This window comes from Haplochromis burtoni, unplaced genomic scaffold (assembly GCF_018398535.1).
Source record: "Haplochromis burtoni strain Fernald_Lab_line unplaced genomic scaffold, NCSU_Asbu1 Contig_179, whole genome shotgun sequence".
Taxonomy (NCBI): domain Eukaryota; kingdom Metazoa; phylum Chordata; class Actinopteri; order Cichliformes; family Cichlidae; genus Haplochromis; species Haplochromis burtoni.
The window spans coordinates 328,228-346,868 of record NW_024582540.1 but is presented as its reverse complement, the minus strand read 5'-3'; the positions used below and the strand labels follow the sequence as shown (position 1 = coordinate 346,868).

The window sequence follows — 18,641 nt, the reverse complement described above, 5'->3', positions numbered from 1 at the left end:
GCTGACATACAGAAATCCTATCAGTACCCAAATCCTACTCTCAGCACAAGATCCATAGAAGCATAGCGGCTTGGCTCTACCACACCAGGCAAGACCCCAGGTGCAGGCTGTGTAAAGATGCCCCTGAGACAATCCAGCAAATAACAGCAGAGTGCAAGATGCTAGCAGGCAGAGCACAGTCCTAGGAACAGCAAAGTCAAGTCAAGTAATTTTTTCCCAGAGAACTGATCCTCATTTGATATTTTCTTTTTTAAACGATTCTTTATAAATCTACAGATGACTGTGTAGGAAACTCCCTGCAGATCAGTAGTTCATGAAATACTCAGAGCAAGCTGTCTGACACCAACAACCACGCCATCTTTCTGCTTTAGAATATGGTCAGCAGTAACAGGTAAAAATAAATGTACTCAAACTGAGGTCTGTGTGGCAAGATCAAGGATGGGTCAGGATTTTATTTATTTCTTTTTTTTTAGTTTGAAGCAGGATGTAGTCCGGACTTTTTGCAGACCACTAAAATGTCCTGACCTGGCTTGATGATTCCCGGCCAGTAGGCGATGGCAGGTTCTCTCATGCCTCCCTCATATGTGGTACCTTTGCCACATTTCAGAGGACCAGCGTTGCCTCCACGGGACATACGCATCAGTTCAGGCCTACATGTAGAGAAAGAAAACAAACACCATTAAGAAAAAAGATAAATGCAATATCGCAAGAATGCAAAGATTTCTAGGGACTTGACTACTGAACAGAGGAAAAAAATTTTCTTGAGGGTGGTTAAATATCAGCATGAGGAATTAAACTCCAAAACTCTAGTGCATTTCAGTCATCATTGTTGTCTCTAAGTTATGTGTGGTAGTTTTAAGAGTTTGACAAGAAGGCAACTGGACTTCTTTAATCTTTTAATTTCTAAATGTTAAGAAGTCCTGAAAACCAACCCATTGTCTGATGTAAAGAAGACCAATGTGTTGTTGATCACTCCTGTCCTCTCCAGAGTTGCCATCAGGTGGCCTACAGTGTTGTCAAACTCCAACAGGGAATCCCCGAACGGACCCCTTAAAGATCGGCCAGCTGCCCCTATACCTGCATACTGGGGGTAGTGGGTGTGCTGAAGCAAGAAAACAAGTGATTATTAGTGTTGTTTGAAATATTGACTCTTTCAATGCCGCATATTTATATTCTAGAAGTGACTGATCATATTAAAATACTGAAATTTGAATAATTGGGGATTTCTTTTAAATGACTAATCCGAACACATTGGAAAGTAACTAGTATCTATCTACAGAGGACTAGGAAATGTTTAAATTATCCCAATTTAACAACTCTCAGACATGCACAGTAGTTGATATTTACCATTATGAAAACACATTTTTAGGCATTGATTGCACTCAAAGGTTGATTTTGCACACTTTAATTCATGCATTTTCTTCAGATTGCTCTTGTTGCTCACATGTGATGGATAGTAGAGGAAGAATGGTTGTTTTTTCTCAACCGATGTGGTTATGAAGTTTGTTGCAAAGTCACTGTAACTCCTCTCCAGATCCAGGAAGTTGACGGGTTGTTGTTTGATGACCTCATTCTGCATTAGCGGGACGGTTACAGTGTTAATATCACACACTCCATAGCACTTTATATCTGGAGGGAAACAAGTCAGATTCTTACAGGGGCCCTGGGGAAGAAAAGACAAGATAGAAAAATTAACAGACAGCAGTACAGAGTGAAGAATAGTAAAGTGAATATAGTAAAAAGAAAAAAAAGACAATTTTAAGTAGCACAGACTGGAAACACACTGACCATGTCATGGGAGTATGGGATCCCCAGGAAATGGTCAAAGCCCTGCTTGGTTGGAAGAAACATGCCATTGTGTCCAAGCCCTAAGTGCCACTTTCCTATGACTGCTGTAGCATAACCCAGGGGCCTTAACACTTCGGCGATGGTGGTCTCATTGAGAGGAAGACCACCTATAGATCCTGGGTACAACACACCTGGGTAGATTCCTGACCGGGTCTGATAGCGACCTGTCAACAATGATGCCCTTGGAAACAACCAACAAGCAAAGCAGTTAATTAACAGAGCAGTGGAAACATTTAAAGGCAACTAGGCAGCTATCGATTATTTTAGTAACTGAGTAATCTATTTATTATTCTATTGATTAATCGAGTAGTTGATAAGAAATACTTTTGTCTTATTAATGAGCAATAACAAATATTCAAAAGGGACAGAGCACAGGTCTTTCAAAATGAACTGCTCATTGGTTTCCATTTTAGAAATTGCAATGTCTTAAAGTTTTACTGCATACAACATTTGCGCCATAACAGATGTATGATGGTGTAGATCAGAGGTCCCCAATCTCAGTCCACGAGGGTCGGTGTCCCTGCAGGTAAATTACCTTCTCAACATGCCTTGAAGTTCTCCAGAGGCCTGGTAATGAGCTAATCATGTGATTCAGGTGTGTTGACCCACGGTGAGATCTAAAACCTGCAGGGACACCGGCCCTCGTGGACTGAGAATGGGGACCCCTGGTGTAGATGTTAAGAATTAAGATTAATAATAGTTCAGTGTTCAGCCTAACAACCTTCAGGTCAGTGGCTAAGAGTTTTACTGCACAAGTACATTTATATTAGCCTGTGAGAAAAGCTTTTATTTTTATATTTTAACATTTTAATACAATGAAACAAACACAATATTTTATATAATTTCACTTTCAATCTGAAAAATGTTACGAAAGCTTGAAATTATTATGGTCTCGTATATCCCATGCCCCCTTTAGACTCACCCCTGTCTGTTGCAGGTATGCTTCCATGTAAAACAGTACGGCCGCCGACAGCCTTCAGCACGCCGTATAATTTAACCAGTCAGGTATCAGACTAAGTTAACAGTTCATTTGCATATTTTAATACAACTTCTGCAGGCTACAAAGTTCACTTTTTATTCACGTCGGGGTTGATCAGATGCTTTGGTGAAGGACTGCCGCTAGCTTTTTCCAGGAAAAGGTTTTAATGGTTTTAATGGTGAGTACAGGAACAGTGCTGCTGTTTTGGACACTAGAAACATGTTTTCTGTGTTTTTGTTTAAAATTGGAGGCTGTGTGGTTAATATTTGTCACAATGTTTATTTACACACTGCTCCTAAATACGTTTGTATTGTAGGTCTGTCCTTAGTCGCAAATGCGGGTGAAACACTCGTGTTTACATCGTTTTATACATCGCCGCCCTACAGAGCTGTTCCATTAAAAGAAGTATCAAAACAATGAATTTGTGTTGAGAATTTTAAAAAATTGAATTATTTGAATTACTCGATCAATCGTTTCAGCCCAAGAAAAATTTCATGTACTTGATGAAAACAATAGCAATCTCTTCTTCTTTTGGCTGTTCCCTTTAGGGGTTGTCACAGCAGATCGCTTTCCTCCATCTCACCCTATCCCTTCTGTCACACCAACCCACTGCATGTTCCTCTTTTCTCCTGCCTGGCATCTCCAGCTCCATCTTTAACATCCTTTATTGAAATGGTCCTCTACCCCTCACTATTCCTCATCTGAATATGTCCAAACCATTTCAACCCTGCCTAACAACTTTAACTAATCAACTGTCTCCAAATCTGAGCTAAAAATGATGATGATTTGTAATCCTGTCTGTGCTGGTCATTCCCAATGAAATCATAAGATATCTAACTGCCACTCACTCTTTTTGGTGTCACAAATATCACAAATCACCCCTGATACTCATCTCCACCCACTCCACCCTGCCTGCACTTTCTTCTTTAACACTCTTGTGTACGATCAGTCGCTTTGGATGGTTGACCCGAGGTATTCTCCATCTTCATTACCTCTACTCCTTGTTTTCCATGTTCACGTTTCCACCTGTCTCCCGCTCATTTGTTTCTTCTGTTTTGCTTCTACTGATCACAATTCCATCTCTTACTATCATAGTCCAAGGAGACTCCTGCCTGACCTCATCTGTCAATTTATCCATCAAGGCTTCAACAATTCGAGTAACTCAAAGAACTCAATCTAATGCAATCATTTTTTTCATTTGGGTGCTTCATTTTAATTTTATTGAACCAATCTATGATGTTTAAATTACAGGCTGTCCGCAGCTGTCCTACCTTATATGGCAGCAATACCTGCAAGAAGCAGGAGCATGGGGTATACTAGACCATACTTATTTGAAGTAACATTATTTTGGATAATTTCTATATTTTATAGAAAATAAATATATAAATTAAATTATATCAATACTTAAAAAATAAAAGGTTTATTTTTCTCACACTGCAGCCCAATAAAAATATACATGGGAGAGTAAAACTGAGCCACTGACCTAGGGCTGTTAGATTGGACACTGAATTATTATTCATATTCATTATTAATACATCATTTGAAAATTTGCTTTCTGCAGCAGGAAACGTTGCATCAAAGTAAAGGGCAAACATCAGTTTGTGAGAATGCTGATGTGCTCGCTTTTCTTCATTGCAGTCACGCATAGCTCATTAGCTTGCACGCTAACCCATAGATACACATACACATGAACATAAATCAAATCCATACCATCCAGGAAATACAAAAATGTCAAGATTTTTTTTTCTTCCTCTTACTATAAGAAAGCTGTCATATGAACCCAATACGCAGGACCTGGGAGAAAAAACCTGAACTCAAAAACAGCTTTAATGCTGAAGAACACACACACACACACACACACACACACACACACACACACACACACACACACACACACACAACCACAGAAAAAAATCCTATGTAGTTTAAAGAAGTTGCCAGCTGAAACTATAAACTAGTTTCCATTCTCTATCCAATGTTACTGTTATTTTGCCCATCATAAACATTTCCTGTTTTTGACATGCCCTCCCAGGTCTTCCCACTTCTGTTAAGGTTTTTCTTTGTAATCTAATTTAATCAAATTGAATTTTTTTGTTTGACTCTCTATCTATCTATCTATCTATCTATCTATCTATCTATCTATCTATCTATCTATCTATCTATCTAATATCCTCATAGAGATTAAACATTTATTTTCCAGGAATTAGGCCAAAGGGACAGCAGAAATTGCAACAATTATGCCATAACAGTTCTATAAAGTGATTAAGTGCCCAAAAAGGGCTGGATTGATTGTAATCTAGAACACAAAGTATACACAATAACGCACGTTTTATTCACACACGCAAACAGTCAGTACTGATTATACTGGTACCTGGACGGGCTGCACACGGGGCAGGTGCTGTAAAAATCTGTGAATCGGAGCCCTTCAGCTGCCAGGCGGTCCAGGTTGGGAGTGAGTGAACTAGGATGTCCATAACAGCCCAAGTCCCCGAAACCTAAATCGTCAGCGAAGAGGAGGACGAAATTCGGCGGTGAAGCCGAGCAGGTGCACAAAAGTAAAATACCGAAAAAGGCGAAGCAGCTGGATCCCATGCTTTTCCGTCTTTAAGTCTGACTGATAATAAGGAAGCGGCAGATCTCTTAAAAACAAAATAGAACGTCACGTGCCAGAGGCCGGAAACGGCTGCACGCCGGTTATGTCACGGAATGCTGGGAAATGTAGTCTTAAGCATCAGATTAGACTAAAGCGCACAACCGTTTTTGTTTTTTTGTTTTTTTAATTTCTGCTTTTTAACATTTAAATTAATATATATTTTTACAACCTATTCTCCTTCTTACAGCTCAACACCCAATGTGAAGACTTTTAGTTTAAATCCCCAAGTTCTGCATAGTGAATTAGGTCCAGATTTAATAGGTTAACTGTCTGCACACAATCACACCTTTCAAAAAGGTTTTAAAATTGTTTGTCCTTTGTTCATGGCTTGAAATGATCATCTTTCGGATTTTGTTGTTCCATTTTATTTTCAATGGAACAACAAAAGCAACAAAAATAAAAACACAAAAATACATACATACACAATCATAATTATCATTAACCAAATGACACAAAACAGTTAACACACTGCATCATACAGACACGTCCTAAGAAAGGTAGTTGAGTAATTTACTGGTTAGAGGTGTTCCTCTGTCATGTTTTGTCTCCTCTTTAAAATTCTTAATCTGAGGGCTCGCGGTCGAGCTACCGTCCTCTGTGGGAAGGTTGGCTGCTGCCACTGATTCGACTTGACACCTGGTCAATTACACGAGCAAGAGGAGAAATAAATCACTGGTGCATCGCTGCAGAAGCCAGCAGTATGAGTAGAAATGAATGTCACAGCTGATTTTCTGATGTAGAGACGGTACCAGGAGCTATTTGTTTATGTATTCTCATATACATGCTTCAGATAGGTGGACAGGAGAACAAAAGTGTGGCTCTCCCTGCATGTAAATAAGGTGGCATTGTGTGAAAAGAATCCAAACATAGCACAGGCATGAGAACATTTAATATACGCTGTACATTCTCCAGTCAACAGTTGGTGTGAGTCTGTGTGTGGGGGGAGGATGGTGGCATTTCTGATGGTGATGGGGGGAAGTGGGAGGTTACAAGCTAGTCCCAAAAGCATAAATTAGTACATTTTACAGTGGGGTAAGTATCATTTGATCAAGTCACTGTGAACTCCTCTGAAGTCCTGATGCACAATGGTGTTTGTGATATGTCTACCCGTTAGCTTGCATGCTGCCTTGCACTGTTGTTTAGCCTTAGGGAAATAGATACTTTGATTTATCATTCACTTTCACATCTCTCCACAGTGCTGACCTACATTCAGCAGCAACTGTGGCTGTATATGTAAGAGAGAGGTAAGCAATGGGATAGAGGGGATGAAGATGCCTAATTAGAGATCCTGTTGTATCATCTGTTTCCTTGGTCTTTGCTCTGTGCTTTCTGTAACTACTATTTTCTTAATACAATCTCACACTCATCAAACAGTCCACAGTGATTAGTTCTGTGTGCAGACATATGTACGTGTGTGTGTGCATTCATGTCACTGTCTGCTTATGTGTGTAGCACATGACCCACTGAACTAAGCAAAAGTCAGCTAACACACACGCCTACACAAATGCACACATGGAAACTAAGGGAGAAACAAGCTGTTGCATGATGGAAAAACAAAGAAAACAACAGTCAGTTGGAGATTTTAAAACAGTACCTTGCTGCAGCAGCTCCCTTCATCTAATCTTCTCCAACACAGAGCACTCTAACGATCTCTGCAGGGAACAACAACCCTGGAAGGAGGCAGTGATGCCCCTGCTCTTCCATCGAACATGTTCATTTTACATTTAAGACAAAAAGAAAAATCTAGTAAAGCTGTCATGCTCAGCTCAGGTAAACAATGAGTCAGTCATTAGTCTGGTAGAGCTAATGGAGCACCTACAGCCTACAGCAAAAATCATTAGAAGCAAATATTCAGTAATGACTGGTATACCTTTGCTACAACTAATAATAAATTTTTGAGGGTGTTTTCCAGACCCATATAATGGTTTTCCATGAGTTACAGAGAAGAAGCAGGAGAGCCAAATGACAGTCTATGCACTACACAGGCTGCTTGCACTGTATTTTAGTAAAAGATGACTGCTCTGACCTTTTATTGCGAGTAAATGAAAACCATTGTCAGAAACAACACAGAACAAAACGAGCAGCTTGAATCAGCTGAGGCTGCAAAAAGTTCCTTACCCCCGCTTCTCTCTGTCGCTTCTCTCTCTCTCTCTCTCTGTGTGTGTGTGTGTGTGTGTCTCCCTACATGAGCTAAGCATCAGTTGCCATGCTGTGTAGGACTGTTTCCGAAGCAGTGTCCATTGTTTGGGATTCAAATTTGGGCATCTTCATATAAAATGGATTGTCCCGCAAGAAAAACTAATCAGAATTAATGTCCCATGACAGGGTGTGTGTGTGTGTGTGTGTGTGTGTGTGTGTGTGTGTGTGTGTGCGCACGTGTGGCTTGAAAAATCTCCTTTTACAGTCTGTGGAAACAAAGTGTGTGTGTTCTTGCACTTGCTCTTCGAAAAGGCATGCGCGTGTATATGGTGCAAGAGCTTCAGGCAGACAGAGGTGTTGTACAAAACAACCCTGCACAGCTCATGGAGACAATGAATCCCGCCATGCGCTGTCATCCCACAGGACAAAAACAAGAGAGAGGAGCCAGCCTCATGCCTGCAAGGAGATCTAATCCCCATACCTTTTTATCCCCTCTCCCCACCTCGCGCGCTCTTTTCTTAAGAATCAGAAACTCTTACAATTTTCTGCATGTTATAAAATCTTACGGTTTATTTGAATCTTCAGGAGGCACAGCGGGTGGTGAGTGGGATAAAAGCCAACACTAAAATAATTTTTATGAAAAACTCATTTTCACCTTGTTCGAAGTCATTTCACACAATATTAATGGTTAGAGGCTGCAAGTTAAACTGTGAAGGACTGTGGAGCAGTGTTCCTGGGCACGCCGCCTGTGTAAATCTGCGATATAATGTGCAGATAAACTGTTTTAACACCAGTGGGCGCCATGGGATCACATTTTCCCTTATTTCCTCAACCACTGAAAAGTGATTTTGAGAGAGAAAAGATGCATCTGATTTAATGAGGAATAACAGGAAGAAAATATGTATCATATTACACAATAGATAGTTTGATAGATCGATCAATATAGATTTCAGAACCATGGAGAGCTCCAAATACTTTGATTTCGCTCTGACAGCAAAACATCTATAAACGACCTTGCCTTCTATCGCCTCGTCATCTTGCAAATACATTTGCAGTTCACAAATTGCAATATCTTTGAAGTTGCTCGTGAGAGAAGATGTAGTGATTGTGATGAATAAGCGTTTGTGATAAATAACCCAGAATTGTTTCATGATTTTCATCATGAAATTAAGGCACATGCAGTTTCTTATTGTGATAAATGATGACTATTAAAGATATTGTCAGAATAAAATTAGGAAACCACACTTTTGGTTAGCTTGAATAGCATGAGTACTACAAAGGCAAGGCAGTTGTGTGAGCCTATTTTGTAACAATCTACCATGTGAGTGGGGATCAAACAGTACTTTCAATGATAAAAAAGTCATTGTTATTCTGGCTTGTGAGCTGAGGGAGCAGTGATAGAAAGCATCCTGGCAAATAAACAGAGGTTCATTGGTACAATAGAGGTTGGAACAGTGCACAGAATTATGCAATGAAATCTAACAGGTCTCCATGGAGCAACATGAGCTGAAGAACTCATAAATGTTTGAGGACCTGCTGGGGAAATATGTGCACGCCTTTGTCAACGGTCTCAGCTCACATGCTGAAGCTCTCATTGTAATATATACAGCAAAATGTTTTCTTCCACTTAAATCTACTGGAATTACTTTACAATCAAAAAGAGTGTCTCAGTCCTTTTTCCTTACTTGCGCACAAAATGACAGTCAGATGTAAACAACACCTGCCTGTCTCTGTGTGGTCTCCGCTTACTAAAGAAACACGGCTGGTGGTAATCATGACCTGCCCTCAATTCCCTCTACAACTGCCTGGTAATATGATAAAGAAAGACAGCCTGATTGGCCCTTCATGCCTACTGCCTTCCTCAAACTGCCCTCCGGCTGTCATCTGCTGCCATACTGCAAAGCTGCCTCCATGAGTGATTTATTCTTTTCCAGGCTGACTCCTGCATCACCCCTGCACTCATCATGCAGGCAAACAGACTTGAGAGATACACAGAAATGGCTCAAGAGGACAGGGCCTTCACAGAGCGAGATAACATTGACTCAAAATGGAATTTCTGCAGCATTTATGGGGATATGACATAGTAAAGTTTAGCAGAAAACATCTGATTAATGTTGCATGAGATAAATAACCAAAATGTATATGGTTCCAGCTTCCAGATCCTCCATCCACAGCTCCGCTCACCTTGAGATGTGCCTTTGCTCAGCTTGTCCTCAGGGACAGAAAACTCTGTGCTTTGATTGTAAACAACCCTGTCCGAATTTATTATCATCTGCCAAGAGTGTGTAATCCCAAAGACCACTTCCTCACGTCTGTATTTCCATATTCATGAAAAATGCCGCTGTTGAAAGTGAATTGTAACTTCTCTCATTTTCCAAGTTGAATTTTGCATTGTCATCACTCGTAATTGGGACGTTGGGCCCTAAAAGATGCAGTATGCTCCCTTTCCAGCTTCTTGTGACTGAGTAACACAGAACACTGGATGTTTGATCACTTCTCTTGTGCACTTCCTTTTGCCTTAGATGTTACATCACGGAAATCCATTTTTAAACGTATTCACATTCGATTCATCAAACAGAAGAAAATGATGTCAAACACTGACAGATGTCAGCAGAATATATCTCTCCCAATGGAAGATGTAAACAAGATTTTTGGGCCTTCATTAGCAGCTTCAGTGCTTTGCTAGGTTACAATATGTGACCAGATCACTCCTAATGGCTGTGGAGCCACAAACAGTAATGAATGCAAAACGCATGAGCTGACTTAATGATTATTCTCCCATTTGAGAGTTTATCTTGATCAGCTGTCGGCAGATGTGGCTTCCTCTACAGCCCATTCTGGGTACAGAGAGAATCTGATAAAGGTGGATAGATAATATGCAAATAAAAAAGTAAAGGACTTCAAACATGCCATTTTTTGCGGGAACTGCAGGATGGAGTGTTCTCTGTACAGTTAACTTAATTAATGCTTTAACTGGCCACATTTTTAGCAAGAATATAAGCAGAATATAAAGAGAGTGTAGTGTTTTTGTAATCGGCATGAGGATATCTGAAGTGATTTAAATGCATTTCTCAACAACTATAACTTTCCTCCTAAGTTTTCCCTTCTCTGGCATTTTAAACTCAAAGAGCTTAAAGACTTAACGGTTTTGCGCCACATTAACATGTTTGGAGAACAGATTATAAATACTTTGAAATATAATACATTCCAGTGCATCACCTCTCTAAAGTATGACCTTTCTGACAGGGTCTACAGCAATGACGTTGTATTGTTTTGCATTTTACACTATCATTGCTGTTCCTCAGGCTGTGCTCTTTTGGACAGAGATCTTGGTCATTCCTGGGATCCACTGGAGCCACTTGCCCAGTTTGGGGGTCACAGGACATGAATACTGTATGTGTATGTAACTTTAATGTACTACATAGATATATGTTCACTGGCTACTTTGTTTGTTACACCAGTTGAACTGTCACTAAGACAAATATCTAATCAGGATGATGGCATGACATGACAGCGCATTACAAGATGGTTAAAACAACCATGTCGTATGGTTGTTAGTGCCATATTTGCTGGTCTGCTGAGGTCCTAGGATTTTCCCACATAACCTGTGCTAAGTTTACAGCGAATCATCTGAAAAATAGAAAATATTCAGCGAGTGAGTTCTGTGTGTGAAAATGACTTGATGATGTCAGACGATAGAGGAAAATGGCCAAACTGCTTTGAACTGACAGGATGGCAAAACCAACTCACATCATAACCACTAGTTACACCCAAAATCTGAATGCATGCACATCCTGTTCAACCTTGAAGTATTTGAGCTAGCACAGCAGAAGACCGCTCATGACAGCTAAGAACAGGAAACTGAGGCTAACACACCATGTCACAAAGCTTAGGCCATCTTAAACTGGTTCCTTGAACATGACAGCAAGTTCACTGTTCTCAAACGGCGTCCACAGTCAACAGATCTCAACCTAACCGAGCACCTTTGGGATCTGGTGGAATCCTTAATTTGCATCTAGGATGCGCAGCTGACAAATCTGCACCATCTCCCTAATAATCTCATGTGAGTATGGGCAAAAAACTCTGAGGAATGTTCTCAGCACCTTCCTGAATCTGTGCCATAAAGAATTACAATGTTCTGGGGGCTAAATGGGGTCTAACCCGATACTACCCAGGTGTACCTAAACATTATAAACAGGTGTTAAAGCAGTACCATTTTGGTATCAGTACTTCTCAACTGCATAATGAAGTTCACTTTTTCTGGCTTTAACTACCGTGAAGTGCAGTACTGCTCATGAATGTTGCTTCCACTTCCAGTGCATTATTCACATGGAATTCATCTGATGGGGAAGCTGGAAAGGGAGATGTAAATGAATTTAACAAGTAAAGCAATATAAAGTGTCTAATTATAGTTTCGACTTTGAATTTGCATGTCAAGCTATTATCTGCATCATTTGAGGAGTGGCTCTTCAAGGAGATAAATCTCACTCTCTGTCAAATGGGAATTTAAGCTATCATGTTGCAGATCAGCTCCCACACCTGAGGTTGGTCCACAAGCAGATCTAGAGCTTTGAATCAATTACCACTTCAATGCCCACAAACCCAGATCCCATTTCTCTCTGTCACGCTCGATAAAAGCCATTCCCTGACTTTCAGCGTACATTCTCTGTCTCTCAGTGCTGGAGCTGCTTTTCATTTGTTTCACAGATCTTTAAAAGTGTTGCCCATTTCACATTTTGTGAACTGACTCAGATCTCTTTCTGGAGTAAAATGACCCCATGCAAGTGTTAATGTCAGAGTTTAAATTTTGACTTTATCCCACACTGACCTCACTCTTTTTTTCCTTTTGTTTTTTGAAGAAAAATTCAACCGTCAAACTGAATTACGTTTCACTCACTCAGCACTATTTTGTTTGGGTTAAAGATAACTTCATTGGTACAGTAGCACAGATGTTTTTCTTTTCTACACTTTACATTCATCTTGACTTCTGTTTATCTACAAAACCAAAATCTGTTTTAACAAAGATATATGTTGCTGTATTTTCCAGGGAATACAGTGCACATATGCACAGATACACAAATAGTTTTCTTACTATAGGATATGGAAGCCAGTTCTATATTGTTTTGATGAAAATAACAGTTTCACACTGGTGAAACAGACAGACATGTGATCTTCATAAACAAAAATCCACTGCCAAATAAGAGGCAATAAAAAAATGATCAGAGTTCAAACACAGAGGAGGAAAATAGATTTAAAGACACCCATTGAATGCGTGATGAGATCAGTTGTGTAGATTCCACACATCACAGTAACGCTTGAATTAGTAACACATTGTCATAAATAATTCCCTGGACTTGAACCCAGTAATATAGACACACGTGGGTAAAAACATTTGTTTTATGCGGACCTGATGTCTCATTACCCTCCGTCTATATGGACAGCATTTGACACTGCTCAGCTGAAATCAGCAGCAGCTTTCCTTGAAGGTGACTCTCATCAGATTTAGTCAGCATTGTTCTGTTTCAACCATGAATATGTAAATTGTCCTTTTTGGCTCCATTTGAGATGAGATCAATTTGTGGCTGAAGTGGATTGACTCGTGGACTTTTAAATACCTAGAAATCTCATTGACATGAGTGACAGCCTCTGCCCTTCTCAGGTGGAGAAGTGAGAGGAATATTTGGACAGTTGAGTAAGCATACGTGAATGCGTGAGTGAGTGTGCAGGACTGTGTGGGCTGTGTGTGTGTAATGTATAATTGTACCAGCAAAGATCTAATGCTGCACCTTGGGAATGGTGATTATCTGGAGTAATTCCTAGTTCTTTTCATTTAAATCTGACAAATTGTCAGCCACAATTTTGCTACCTTTCAAAGAAAAGAAGAGATGGTACAGATCTTTATTGCACAGGGAAGGTAAACAATGGCTGGATCCCTTATAGGCACACACTCGCACAGAGCACTTCTCAATTATTAATGCAGGTGTGGATTACCTCTGCAGAGAGGGAGAGTTTACATACAGGTAAAGAGTGAACCATTTCACTCCATCTGCCCCATTTCCAATTCCACTTTCATCTCCATCAGACACCCTCAGCCATATCAGTCAATCAGATTCTACAAGAGGACCTCTGAATCTGTCTCAGCATGCACAAACAAACACACAATGGTAGCTAATGACTGGCCAGTTGCTGAAAGGCTTGTCTCATTCCTCTTCTCACAGAGGAGGTATTCAGTCCCCCCCCCCTCCTGCTTGTGTTTGGTCTGCCCTAGACTGGCTCCTCGTGACTCAGTTAAGTCCATCTGCTTTTGAATGGTCAGGTATTGTTTCACTAACCAGGATCCTCTTACCTCACACAACAAAAGAGAGGCCATCATTCCATCCTTACACACACACACATTCACACATGCATACATAGAGGAACAGACAGTGGAGAGCAGTCTGAGAGCAGCAGTCACATTTTTCCCAAGCGTCTGACTGGAAGCTGCAAGGAAATCACGTTGTATCCAGTATTTCAGAAGAGTACCGTGTCCTTTGTCTCAGTGGTCGGTGTTTCACGACTGCATCATTCTGCACTTTTATCCATTTTGTCCATGTGCACTTCTGAAGTAAAGTTGTTGGTGAGACTCTCTTCTCTTGAGGTAGGACAGAACAAATTAAAAAGCGCTGAAGTTGTATTTAATGTATATGTGATTATAACCAACTAATAATTATTAATCATCATTAAAAGCAGACTTGCATTCTTTACAGCAACATAACACTACTGCCCTTAATTTGGCATATTTTTTTAAACTTAAATGCATGGCATTAGCATCGCCAGTTCACCATGACATTAGCCTCATTAATTTCACCTCTTTTTAAAAATTGCGCTCCAAAGGTTTTTTTTCCTCTTCTTAGAAACCTGAAAATGGACCAAAAAGCTGTTGCTGTTTCATAACAGGCTCAAAAAGCCTATTGACACACTGATATTCAGGAACAGCAATATGCCTAAATTATTATTCAGATTTAAAGTTTTTAATTTAAAATTTTAGGAAAGTAGTAATCTTATTCAACTATCTGAAGCAACAGGGATCAGCAAAAGGATTAAGGACCGAATATCTCAGTACAAGATCCTTCATCACAAAAGTCTCAGATGTTCAATTAACAAATTTAATAAAGGAAGCTGTGTGATAACAATAACAAAACTAGAAAAAAGTGACAGAGAAAAGAAGCAGCATGAGGATGTGGGTGAGAACCAGGATTTATTTGAAAAACGAATAAAAAGAAAGCTTCCTAGTCTGTCCCAGGTCTTTTCTACATTATTTTAACCAAAATGTTCTTAAAAGTAAGGATTTAAATTTGTGATACTTAAAATACACCTTAGTTTAGTAAATGCAATGATCCTCTTGGATTCCTTTCATTGTTTGTGTCACATTTGATTATGAGTTTTAAAAAACTATAAAAATCTACAAACAGTATTTTAGCTCTCCTCCAGTGGATCATCATTACGCTGCAGGAAATGGAGATAATCCCTTCCTCAGCAGGTCATACATTTCCCAATTTTTTGTAAATACTGGTAAATATTAACTATAATTGCACATGAATCAGCATATAACTGAATTAAAGAACACGGTGCTTTACTGAGATGTAATTTCATGCTGGATATGTGTGTGTGTATTAAATATAGCGCTGTAGAGGTATATCTATGTAAATCCCATTATTATTATTTAGTATTTTATGATGTTATTCCATTTTGCCAAAGGCAGGCATTGTTTTATTTATTGACTTAATCTATTTTATGTGGTTTATTTTGGGGCATTTTTTACATTTATTTTGACAGGGACAGTAATAGAGAAAAGAGGAACAAACTGCAAGGAAACAATATGTTGCAGATGTTTCTCAGCTCAAATCTATTGCTTGTTGGTTTAAGTGTCCAAGAAATCTAGACTTGAACACTTGAATGTACTCTTAGAAATCAAGTGTGGATTCTGGCATTTTGGGGTTTTTTTGCTTGGAGTTTACAACCTTTTCTGTGATAACTGACTGTGAACAGCAGAAGTGAGCTGCTGAAGTGAGAAGGTAGAAAATAAATATGAAATAAGAGTTGGGAAAAGTAGAATTTGCTTGTTTCATAGACTGGTAGGCTGAAGAATAAACAGCAGTTCAAATATCTCCAGAAGAGCTGTAAATCATTCACTTCAATTCAATTTAAATTTATTCATATAGCACCACTTCACAACAACAGTCACCTCGAGGTACTTTATATTGTAAGATAAAGACCCCACTGTAATTGAAAGAAACCCCAACAATCACACAGCCTTCAAGCATTGGCGACAGTGGGAAGAAAAAACTCCCTAATAACAGGAAGAAACCTCCACTTGTTGCAATAGGCTGGGCGATAGGACAAAGGGAAGGAAGCAGGGAGAGACTGGACAAAAGGCAAACTATAGGAGAGAGACACAGACTTAATAACTGCTAATGATTAAACTGAGTAGTGGTGTATAAACAAACAGAGAGTGATGTTTTTATATTTCCAAAACTAAACTGACACACAATAAAAAGAAGCGAAATTAAAATGTTTTATATGCTGTAGTAGCAAATGTGAGAGCTTGGTCAGCTGACTGACGCTGTACAAAGCCAGGAAGCCACAGGTGGTAAACAGACTTTGCTGACATACATTAAAAGAGTGAGTGGGCCCTCAGTGCATCCCTTCCTGATTGCCCTGATAAACATGCTCTCTGTACATCTTTTCTTCTTTCATCACTGCTGCCCTTAGGGCTCCTCCTCACCTTCGCAGCCTCTCCGTCTGTTTCAATTAGTAGGAGTGCAGGGTGGAGCGCAGAGGTCGATCACGCAGGCACAAGGCTGCAGGTGCACCTACAGTATAACACACAGATGTCACTCTGTGCCTATTAGTGGGGAACATTGTCACAGATGAGAGCATGAGGATGTTACTGCTATAACAGAGCTGGAAAATGTAGGTTTGGGGGATGCTGGGACCACTCAGGCACATGGAGACAGGCACTGAGTGACAAAGTAAAGCAGAACTAAATGCTATGGTGCAGAGATATACCCTTACCTTCTCTCATCTTCTTATCCCTTGCACCTACATCGAATTCCCTCATGCCTGCATTACACCATGTTTGTGGTTCTTTTTTTTAAAAATCAGACGGTAATGAAAACACCTCCCTGAATAAAGTGCAACAAGCTAAGAGTAATGGCTTAAAGCTGTTTATTTTATTCTTTTTTTTTTCTTGTGAGTAAGTCAGTCTGGCCACTCTTAACAGCATGCACATCCTTTTAATGCAACCAGCATTAACTAACTACAATGTGCAAAGACATCAGGTATACTCAGATGTCCTTTTCAGTGGACACCATAAGAAAATAAGTGAAATATAGATATAAACGTTATACAACAGGATAAATGACGCTTGTTTGCTTTCTTGCCTTGAGTATGTATGAAGCTCAGGAGACAATTAGCTTTCCTTATGCTAAGCATACAGACTGGGAAACAGAAGGCTTCACTCTGTCTTAAAAAAAAAAAAGTCTGCAGTAGAATATGTTCTCTTTTTTCCCCCCAATTATTTTTTCGTATATTTCTCTCCGGCAAGTGGAAATATTTAGAGAACTAAGATGCTGTTACCACAGGAAGGATTTGATTTCTCTCCAAATGCTCTCGCTGTCGGACAAAAGACCATCAGACAATCAAAGTTCTCCTGAGTTGTGTTTACTGTCAGTCGCCTAAAAAAAGTTTCTAGGGTAGTACTTTTAAATCCTAGAGTGTAATATCCATACTAACGCTGGACAATTAAAACTTAATCTAGCACCACTTTCAGAAATTTGTCAAACGTAGGGCCAAATTTGAAATCTGAAGAGTTTTATAATTATATTTTACAGGTCCCAGATGCCTGCCAGTCTGTTTTCCTGCTCTTGCACAGAAACGAGTGACTGAGTCATATCATATTATATTCATCTCTCTGTATCTGCAAAAAAGCCTCTCAGGGTGCTGGTGCAGTCATGAAGGTGATCAAAACCCTTTAGATCTGTACATCTGCGTGCCCTGAAAATACCACAAGTCTTACTGCTTCCTGAGTGTCAGCTTTGACCCAGCACTAAAATAAAGCCGAGGACCTCTGTGTTTGTGATGACCCTAATGAATGTCAGTCAGGTCAACCAATGGCAAAGTTATACTGAGGGCCTTCAGGGATGAGTGATAGAGGATGTGATACCAGCAGAAAAGAGTCAGATGCTCTTTTGACTCTCTCTCAGTCGCAGGGAGGAATGCTAATGACATTTTCCCTGAAGAACTGAAGAAATACAGACAGAGAAAAACTAATGACTCTCTATCTCTGTGGTCACTAGCAAGCCTGCGGACAGCTTGTTAAATCTCACAGCAGACCAACAAGATGTTACTCAGAATGCTTAAAGCCATCTGCACACAGAAAATGTCTGGCATTTAAAAACAAATGTAAAAGAAACAGGATCCATGATAACAATACCAAAGAATTTAGAGGGTCGTCCCCAGTGTGTTTGCCCAGAAATGTGGGCGTAATACACAAGGACAAGATATAAGATTGAGCCATAACTAAGTATATTTTCATTGTTGATATTTCTATTATTTCAACATATATATATTTCAGTTCCATTAACTTGTTTGGGTGTAAAAATTTCAGAGGAAAGCTTGTCTATCAAAACATTCTCCTAACAGAAACTCTAAAGGTCATTACTTAGTGTTCAGTGTTGTGCAGTTATGTATTCAATAACTTCATACACAGCATGTACACACAAAATGCCTTTTCAGCTTTTGTTACCACCTAAACTAATATCTGCTATCATCAACGCCAGGAGGCTGAATAATTGGTTATATTAGAGTCTCTTCCTATGAGAATCCTGCCATGATTAAGAAAATTATCATACCCTAGTGTGTTATACAAATATGCATTCATGCACACACATGCAAATGCGCACGTACGCGAGCGCGCACACACACACACACACACACACACACACACACACACACACACACACACACACACACACACACACA

At 39.7% G+C, this 18,641-nt stretch overlaps 1 protein-coding gene across 1 annotated transcript in view; it reads right to left on the bottom strand.

The window, feature by feature from the left end:
* Nucleotides 1–5,505, bottom strand: part of arsa (arylsulfatase A) — a 9,634-nt gene extending 4,129 nt beyond the window's left edge. The window contains exons 1-5 of the mRNA XM_005934125.2: nt 5,199–5,505; nt 1,789–2,029; nt 1,445–1,663; nt 933–1,102; nt 526–650 (exon numbers count right to left, since the gene is read on the bottom strand). Of these exons, the coding sequence (XP_005934187.1) occupies nt 526–650; nt 933–1,102; nt 1,445–1,663; nt 1,789–2,029; nt 5,199–5,419 (976 nt within the window). The 5' untranslated portion in view covers nt 5,420–5,505. The remainder of the gene's footprint in view (nt 1–525; nt 651–932; nt 1,103–1,444; nt 1,664–1,788; nt 2,030–5,198) is intronic.
* Between the last annotated feature and the right edge of the window lie 13,136 nt (nt 5,506–18,641).